The sequence below is a fragment of the Rhinoraja longicauda genome, chromosome 6 (genome assembly GCF_053455715.1).
Source record: "Rhinoraja longicauda isolate Sanriku21f chromosome 6, sRhiLon1.1, whole genome shotgun sequence".
NCBI lineage: Eukaryota > Metazoa > Chordata > Chondrichthyes > Rajiformes > Arhynchobatidae > Rhinoraja > Rhinoraja longicauda.
The window spans coordinates 44,000,948-44,010,623 of NC_135958.1; the positions used below are offsets into that span (position 1 = coordinate 44,000,948).

Below are 9,676 nucleotides of genomic sequence, written 5' to 3' on the forward strand. Positions count from 1 at the left end.
TATTAATAGTGGCAATAAAATGGGGACCATTGTCCGAGCTAATGACTGTAGGTAGCCAAACCTGGGAATAACTTCTCTTAACAACAATGTTACCGTAGTTTCAGCAGTATTATTAGTGGTCAGTAGAGCTTCAATCCATCTGCCAAATAAATCTAAATTCACTGAGCAATATTTATAGCAATGGGCCCTTGGCATTTCAATGAAATCAATCTGTATGCATTCAAACGGTTGCGATGGCATTGGCGTCACCCCTGAGGGTACCTTAATTGGTTTGCCTGGATTACTTCGATGGCAAATTTTACATTCAGAGGCCTGCTTCAGCGCCTCTTGCTGGATTTTCGGGTGCCACCATGTTTCCTTCGTTATCCTAATCATTCCCTCCTTAGCAGCAAGGGTGAGGGAGTGAATATGTGTTAGTAAGACAGGTAAAAATGCATCAGGTACACAAACTTGTTTTGGAATCGTCCTTCCTCCAACACTATTGTAGTTTGGCTAACAATGGAGTAGCCAGAAGCTCGCTGGCCCGTTTCAGGGATGATCATGGAAGACCCATCTACAAACCAGGTTGACTGTGCATTTTCCAGAGGAACATCCAAGAGATCCTCCCTCGGGTTGATCAGAATTGCATTGGCTCGGGCACAGTCATGTGGAGGGTCCATACATGGTTCGGGTGGCTGTGTCAGAAATGCTGAAGGATTAATCGTAATTACTTTTGTATTTTTTTTCTCCTTTAGCAGGCTTTCTCTAGTGGGAAGGCGCTAACTGATTACAGCATATTGGGACCAGGACCTATGCCTTTAGGAATGTGTCTTCCCTGCTCTTCACTTGATGTACCTGGCTATCAACTCATTGCTCTTTGATGTACACAGTTGTGCTAACTGATAAGAGAGACAATCTCAGACTTGTCGGGAAGGTGCTAACTGACTACAGCAATTTGGGACCATGACTAAGGCCTTTAGGAATGTGTCTTTTTGATCTATGCAGTATGAAACATCTGGTCCAGTCTGTGTTCTTTGGAGTGATAGGTGGGGAGAGACAAGTGCTTGTTGCTTACTTGGCTCATGTACCCCGACACTCCCGCCGACTGATATAGTAAAGCTTGTGTTGGTCGACCTAACCCATGTGTGTTGTCTGTTTTAAGAAGAAGCAAACTTTAACTGGGATGGGGGAGGGGGTTGTGGGATGGGAGTGTTGAGAGGTGGGGGAGGTGGCTGGAGGGATTGGAGGGGGTGTGGGGATGGGGAGGGGTTGTGTGAGGGGGGTGTTGAGTTGATGTGGAGGGGGCTGGAGGGGAGAGCGTGTGGGTGGGGGTGGAGGGGAGAGCGTGGGGGTGGAGGGGAGAGCTTGTGGGTGGAGGGGAGAGCGTGTGGGTGGAGGGGAGAGTGTGTGGGTGGGGGGTGGAGGGGAGAGCGTGTGGGTGTGGGGGAGAGCGTGTGGGTGGGGGGTGGAGGGGAGAGCGTGTGGGTGGGGGGAGCTTGTGGGTGGGGAGAGCGTGTGGGTGGGGGGAGTGTGTGGGTGGGGGGAGCGTGTGGGTGGGGGGAGCGTGTGGGTGGGGGTGGAGGGCGGGGCGTGTGGGGTGGGGTGGAGGGGGGAGCGTGTGGGTGGGGTGGAGGGGGGAGCCTGTGGGTGGGGGGAGCGTGTGGGTGGGGGGAGCGTGTGGGTGGGGGGAGCGTGTGGGTGGGGGGAGCGTGTGGGTGGGGGGAGCGTGTGGGTGGGGGGAGCGTGTGGGTGGGAGGAGCGTGTGGGAGGGGAGAGCGTGTGGGTGGGGGAGCGTGTGGGTGGGGGGAGCGTGTGGGTGGGGGGGAGCGTGTGGGTGGGGGGAGCGTGTGGGTGGGGGGAGCGTGTGGGTGGGGGGAGCGTGTGGGTGGGGGGAGCGTGTGGGAGGGGAGAGTGTGTGGGTAGGGTGACTCCGGTGCCTGGCTGTTGCAGGATCTGGCAGAGCACGGGATCGCTCCGCGAGGGATCGTGACGAGGAGCAGCTTTGCGTGCAAGGCGGTGGACGCGGTGCAGGAGAAGGCGCGAGCGCTGGCGAGCTTCGCCGGCCCCATCCCCGGTGCCAGCGCCCTGGAGGACCTCATCACCCCGGCAACGTGAGTGCGTTCTAGGGGGAGGGAATGTTGGAAGTGCTCTCGTCCGGGCAAGCACAGGTGGCGTGTGCTGCCCGGCCGGTGGCGTGTGCTGCCCGGCCGGTGGGTGGCGTATGCTGCCCGCCCGGTGGCGTGTGCTGCCCGCCCGGTGGCGTGTGCTGCCCGAGCCTGAGCCTGAGCCTGAGCCTGCCGGGAGCCTCTCCCCAGAACTGATGGCCTGGTGCAGCTCCTCCACGCCCCCTCAATCTGCCTGACCAGCACAAATCCCCCCCTGCAACAAACCCCACCCCCTCCCTGCAACAAACCCCCCCCCTGCACAAACCTCCCCCCCCCTGCACAACCCACCCCCTGCACAACCCCCCATGCACAACCCCCCCCTGCACAAACCACCCCCCCTGCAGCCAGAACAGTTCAGCACTGTCAGCAAGCTGAGTGCCAGGCCTTGTAGGTACTGGTTATGACCACGTGCTCACACCTCCCCGCACCAGCCCCATCCCAACCCCATCCTATCCCCATCCCCACCCCCACCACCCCTTACCCCATCCCCACCCTCACTCCACCCACTCCACCCACCCCACCCCCCCGCCCCACCCTCCAACCACCCCTCACCCCACCCGCACCCCCACCCACCCCTCGCCCCACCCGCACCCCCACCACCCCTCACCCCATCCCCACCCTCACTCCACCCACTCCACCACCCCACCCCCCCCGCCCCACCCCCACCACCCCCCCACCCCAACCCCACCACCCCCCACCACACCCTACCCCACCCTCACCTCACCCTCACCTCACCCCCACCTTCACACCACCCCGACTCTCACCCCACCCCCACCCTCATCCCCTCTCACCCATCCCCACACTCACCCCCACAACCATTCACCCCCACCTCACCCCCACCCTCTCCCCTGCTCTGGTCCACCCTGGGTGTAATGGGGAGGAGGATGCCCCTCTCCAGGGGGCACGGCATGCTGGGAGCAGGTGCTGCACTGACCTTTGCCCCTGCCTGGTGCCAGGCATGAGATGGGCACCTGAGGCCGGTGAGGGCGGGGGTGGGGGCCTCTGGCGAGCGGCTCTCTGTGGTGCCAGGGGCACGGGTGAATGTGTGTGCTCTTTCCTGCAGCGTAACGGTGGGTGTCCGCCTGCTCCGGCTGATGGGCTGGAAGGAAGGCCAGGGGCTGGGGCCCCGCGTCAAGAGGAAAGCCCAGCGGCAGCACCATGGTGAGGACCCCACAGCCCAACATATAACACCCTCCACCCACCGCCCAAACACCCACCCACCCACCCACCAACCGCCCACCCACCCACCGCCCAACACCCACCCACCTACCGCCCACCCACCCACCGCCCAGCACCCACCCACACCCACTGCCCAACAACCCACCGTCCAACACCCACCCACCAACAACCACCCACCCACTGCCCAACACCTACCCACCCACCGCCCAGCACCCACCCACCAACAACCACCCACCCCACCGCCCAACACCAACCCACCCACCGTCCAACACCCACCCACCAACAACCACCCACCCACCGCCCAACACCAACCCACACACCGCCCAACACCCACCCACCAACAACCACCCACCCACCGCCCAAACAACCAACCACCCACCCACCGCCCAACACCTACCCACCCACCGCCCAACACCCACCCACCAACAACCACCCACCCACCGCCCAACAACCCTACCGCCTATCACCGCCCTCCCGCCCAACACCCACCCACCCCACCGCCCAACACCCACCCACCCACTGCCCAAACACCCACCCACTCACCACCCAACACCCACCCACCAACAACCACACCACTGCCCCAAAACCCACCCACCCAACACCCACCCACTCACCACCCAACACCCACCCACCACCGCCCAACAACCCTACCGCCCCATCACCCAGCCACCGCCCAACACCCACCCACCCACCGCCCAACACCTACCCACCCACCGCCCAACACCCACCCACCCACTGCCCAACACCCACCCCCAACAACCCACCCACCCCACGCCCAACACCCACCCACCGCCCAACACCCACCACCCAACACCCACCCACCCACTGCCCAACATCCACCCACCCACTGCCCAACACCGACCCACCCACTGCCCAACACCCACCCCCCAACAACCACCCACCCACCGCCCAACACCCACCCACTGCCCAACACCCACCCACCCAACACCCAACTGTGCAACATCTCCCCGCTTCCCCCCCGCCTAGGCACAGTTCACCCCCAACCCCACCAGCACCAGCGCGGCCCTGGCACAGCCCCCCTCTCTGCACCGGCACCAGCGCCACCCCCAACACAGCTCACCCTTCTCCGGTGCCAACCCTGTCTTGGCATTTGCCCCATCCTGCTCATTTCCGCAGGGCAAAGACTCTCAGAGAGCAAAGCCCACACACATGCTCCAGTGGGCGTACGATGCAGACCTGCTGTCTCTAACTGTGTCCCTGTTTGCCATGCAGAGCCAGCAGTGAGAGTGTACGGCTGCTCCCTGCCGGGTGAAGGCCTGCAGCTGCCACAGGTAAGCTGCCAGTCTCCACGCTGATTCTTGCATCATTTCAACCTCCTGAATCCCACCATTAGTTGCCTGTGGTAACTGTGCAGAGCACAGCTTCAGAAACACACAGCGGGACAGGCTGCGTGTGTGGCAAGGCCCACCCTCGCGGCAGCATCCCTCCGCACGGGGGCACAGCACTGGGGCGCAGTCACAAGGGAAGAGCCGTGTAGGTGAGGTGGGCGTGATGGGCAGATGGCGCCAGGGAAGAGGGGTGGAGGTGACACCAGGTCAGAGCGACAGGACAGGGGGAGAGTCACACAGAGGGGCTGGACAGGGGGAAAGTCACACAGTCAGCAAGACCTGGGTGTGCTTGTACACCAGTCACTGAAAGTAAGCATGCAGGTACAGCAGGCAGTGAAGAAAGCTAATGGCATGTTGACCTTCATAGCAAGAGGATTTAGGAGCAAAGAGGTCCAACTGGTCAGGGCTTTGGTGAGACCATACCTGGATTTTGTGAGCAGTTTTGGTCTCCTAATTTGAGGCAGGACATTCTTGCTATTGAGGGAGTGCAGCGCAGGTTTATGAGGTTAATTCCTGGGATGGCGGGACTGACTTATGATAAAAGAATGGGTCGACGGGGCTTGTATTCACTAGAATTTAGGATAAGAGGCGATCTTATAGAAACATAAAATTCTTAAGGGATTGGACATGCAGGGATTCAGAGAGGAGCTGGCCAAGGTCGACTGGAAAGGGATCCTAGCATGAATCATGGTGGAACAGCAATGGCAGGAATTTCTGGGCATAATCCAGAAGGTGCAGGATCATTTCATTCCAAAGCGGAAGAAAGATTCTAAGGGGAGTAAGAGGCAACCGTGGCTGACAAGGGAAGTTAGGGATGGAATAAAACTAAAAGAAAAGATGTATAACACAGCAAAGAGTAGCGGGAAGCCAGAGGATTGGGAAACTTTCAAAGGACAACAGAAGGTAACAAACAGGCAATAAAGGCTGAAAAGATGAAGTACCAAAGTGAAGCCTGGTCAAGAAAATAAAGAAGGACAGTAAAAGCTTCTTTAGATATGTTAAGAGAAAAAGAGTAGCAAGTCAAATGTGGGTCCCTTGAAGGCAGACATGGGTGAAATTATTATGGGAAACAAGGAAATGGCAGAAGAGTTGAACAAGTACTTCGGATCTGTTCACTAAGGAAGACACAAACATCAGTTTTGGTCTGCTAATTTGAGGAAGGACATCCTTGTAATTGAGGCTGTGCAGCGTAGGTTCACGAGATTGATCCCTAGGATGGCGGGACTGTCATATGAGGAAAGATTGAAAAGACTAGGCTTGTATTCACTGGAGTTTAGAAGGATGAGAGGGGATCTTATAGAGACGTATAAAATCAAGAAAGGACTGGACAAGCTAGATGCAGGAAAAATGTTCCCAAAGTGGGTGTGTCCAGAACCAGGGCCACAGTCTTAAAATAAAGGGGAGGCCATTTAAAACTGAGGTGAGAAGGAACTTTTTCACCAGAGAGTTGTGAATTTGTGGAATTCTCTGCCACAGGGCAGTGGAAGCCAAATCACTGGATGAATTTAAGAGGAGAGTTAGATAGAGCTCTAGGGGCTAGTGGAATCAAGGGATATGGGGAGAAGTTGGGCACAGGTTACTGATTGTGGATGATCAGCCATGATCGCAATGAATGGCGGTGCTGGCTCGAAGGACAAAATGGCCTCCTGCACCTATTTTCTATGTTTCTAATCTCCCAGATGTACTAGTGGACAGAGGATCAAGGGAGACAGAGGAACTGAAAGAAATTTGCATTAGGCCGAGAAATTGTGTTGGGTAGGTTGATGGAACTGAAGGCTAATAATTCCCCTGGGCCTGATGGTCTGCATCCCAGGATACTCAAGGAGGTGGCTCAAGAAATCGTGGATGCATTGGTGATCATTTTCCAATGTTCAATAGATTCAGATCAGTTCCTGTGGATTGGAGGGTAGCTAATGTTATCCCACTTTTCAAGAAAGGAACGAGAGAGAAAACGGGAAATTACAGACCAGTTAGCCCAAGTCAGCATGGATTTATGAAAGGGAAATCCTGCTTGACTAATCTGTTGTGACAAGTAAAATGGATAAAGGAGAGTCAGTGGATGTAGTGGACTTTCAGAAAGCCTTTATTAAGGTCCCGCATGGGAGGTTGGTAAGCAGGGTAGGGTATTGACATGGACATGACATGGACATGGTGCTGGGGCCCGCAACTGTTTACAATATATATTAATGATTTGGATGATGGAATTTGAAGTAACACTAGCAACTTTGCAGATGACACAAAGGTGGATGGCAGTGTGAAATGCGAAGAGGATGTTAGGACAGGGGTAACCTGGATAGGTTGAGAGAGTGGGCAAATGCATGGCAGATGCAGTATAATGTAGATAAATGTGAGGTTATCCACTTTGGTGGCAAGAACAAGGAGGCAGATTATTATCTCAATGGTGTCAGATTAGGTAAAGGGGAAGTGCAACAAGACCTTGGTGTCCTTGTACACCAGTCGGGTGGATGCGCTAAAGATGTTTCCGATGATCGGGGAGACCAGAACTAGGGGGCATAGTCTTAGAATAAGAGGGGGCTCTTTTAAAACTGAGATGAGGAGAAACTTCTTCACTCAGAGGGTGGTTAGTCTGTGGAATTCGCTGCCTCAGGGAGCTGTGGATGCAGGAACGTTAAATAAATTTAAAACAGAAATAGATTGTTTTTTAATAGACAAGGGAATTAGGGGTTACGGGGAGCGGGCAGGGAAGTGGACATGAGCTATTGTTAGTATAGTAAGACCTGAGTAATCTTTGGGGTCGGAGAGGAATTTCCGGATTTTTTTCCCAAATTGGTCTGGGTTTTTATCCGTTTTTTTCGCCTCTCCCAGGAGATCACACGGTTCTTTTGGGTGGGAAGAAGGGCAATAGTGGGAAGGGGGTTGGGGTGGGATCAGCCATGATCGTATTGAATGGCGGAGTGGGCTCGAGGGGGCCGGTTGGCCTACTCCTGCTCCAAATTGAATTGAATAAATGTTATTAGCCAAGTATGTACACATGCAAGGAATTTGCCGTGGTGCTTTGCTCGCAAGTAACAACACGATATATAGTAGACAGTTAAAAATAAAACATCATTTGAACATGTGAAGAATGAAATAATGAGATTAGTTGTGACTTTATACAACTCTGAGAGGCGACATGCGGGATATTTTGTGGGTTGTGTGGGTGGCTGCAGTGGGCTGCTGTTGCTGGAGGCAGGGTTATGGTGGTGGGGAAGGAGAGGTGGATATGGATGCAGGGCAGATGGGGTGAGTTTGACTGCCATTATAGTTGGTACGGGCACGATGGGCTGAAGGGCCTCTTCCTGTTCCCTGCTGCCGGCCCCCGATTGATACTTGCGTGTTCGTGGTGTGAGTGGGGCATGTGTTGTCCCCTGTGGGAAGGTCATGGACTACCCGTGTTGTGTGTCCAGTGTGGGAGGGTCATGGACTACCCGTGTTGTGTGTCCAGTGTGGGAGGGTCATGGACTACCCGTGTTGTGTGTCCAGTGTGGGAGGGTCATGGACTACCCATGTTGTGTGTCCAGTGTGGGAGGGTCATGGACTACCCGTGTTGTGTGTCCAGTGTGGGAGGGTCATGGACTACCCGTGTCGTGTGTACTGTGTGGGAGGTCATTGACTACCCGTGTTGTGTGTCCGTGTAGGAGTGTGAGGGAGAGGACTACTTGCCAGAAGGGCTGACCTTTGCCCCCCAGGGACGTGGTGCCCATGGACTTCACGGTGAAGGACGACCGGCACGGACTGGGCTACAGTGGCATCGACCCTCGCCAGGCACTGTGTGGTCTGCCCGCCTGGACCCAGGCACCCTGGTCCACACACACCCCCACCCTGCCCTCAGTCTGTTGGAGCAGGCCCCGGCCAGTGGGCACACCCGGCCTGGCATCACTGGACAGGTGGGTAGAGGCTGCACCGCCGGCACTGGACGGGCAGCCACGGGGGGAGGGGTTGGAGGAGCGGGTGGGGGGGCTGGGGTGGAGAAGGGTTGTGGGGGAGGGGTGTGGGTCGGGGTGGGCATGGACCTGTACCCGCTGCTGTGCCAGGCGTTTGGCATGGGTGCGCTGGAGGACGTGGGGTGTGGGGGGTGAATGTGGGGGGGTGGGTTGTGGGGATGTTGGGGGTGGGATGAGCGGAGGGGTGTGGGGATGAGGGGAGGGGGGAGGAGTGAGGGGTGGACAATGACCTGTACCCGCTGCTGTGCCAGGCGTTTGGTGTGGGTGCACTGGAGGAGGAGGATGACGATATCTACAGCAGGGACTCGCTGTCGCGCTTACGACTCTGTGCTGAAGGAGGAGGAGCCGGGGGACGGGCTGTACGGCTGGGACTGCCCCAACCCCCACGCCACGCAGGGGGGGCAGAGGTGAGGGGGGCAGAGGTGGGTGGGCACGGTGAGGGGTGGGGAGGAGCAGGGCAGGGTGGGCGTGGTGGGAAGGGGAGGGGTGGGCATGGCGGTGTGGGTGGGGAGGGCAGGGGAGGGGAGGGGGTGGAGTGGGGAGGGGAGGGGAGGGGCATACGGGGAGGGGAGGGGCACGGGGGTGGGCACGGGGGAGGGGTGGGCACACAGGGGAGGGGCAGGCACAGGGAGGGGGTGGGCATTGTGGGGAGGGGGTGGTTCCAGTGGGGGAGGGGGGTGGGGGACGAGGCAATGTTGCCCCACTGCTGGATCAGCTCCAGGGGTCGGGCACTCATCGCAGCAGGCTGTGTCGTTGCAGGTGCCCGTCTGCAGCAGGGAAACGTGGGCAAAGAGATGGAGGGCTTCACCCTGGGAGCGGCCACCACCAAGTCCAAAACGGTATCTACACCTTCCCTCCCCTAGCCCGGCCGCGGGCAAGCAAGCGGCTCCTCAGAGAGGGGGATACATCCTCTCACCCCTCCCCCTGCTCACCCCTCCAGCACGGACCCCTCCCCCAGCATCACCCCTCCCCCCAGCATCAACCACCTCCCCCACTCACCCTCCCCCAGCATCACCCCTCCCCCCAGCATCACACCCCCAGTCCTCCCCCCCAGCATCAC

At 57.6% G+C, this 9,676-nt stretch overlaps 1 protein-coding gene across 1 annotated transcript in view; it reads left to right on the forward strand.

The window, feature by feature from the left end:
- The first annotated feature begins 233 nt into the window (after positions 1 to 233).
- LOC144594720 (G patch domain-containing protein 1-like) overlaps positions 234 to 9,676 on the forward strand; it is a 10,048-nt gene continuing 605 nt past the window's right edge. Inside the window, exons 1-7 of the mRNA XM_078401562.1 lie at positions 234 to 257; positions 1,930 to 2,090; positions 3,208 to 3,305; positions 4,557 to 4,615; positions 8,311 to 8,559; positions 8,868 to 9,023; positions 9,376 to 9,455. Of these exons, the coding sequence (XP_078257688.1) occupies positions 234 to 257; positions 1,930 to 2,090; positions 3,208 to 3,305; positions 4,557 to 4,615; positions 8,311 to 8,559; positions 8,868 to 9,023; positions 9,376 to 9,455 (827 nt within the window). The remainder of the gene's footprint in view (positions 258 to 1,929; positions 2,091 to 3,207; positions 3,306 to 4,556; positions 4,616 to 8,310; positions 8,560 to 8,867; positions 9,024 to 9,375; positions 9,456 to 9,676) is intronic.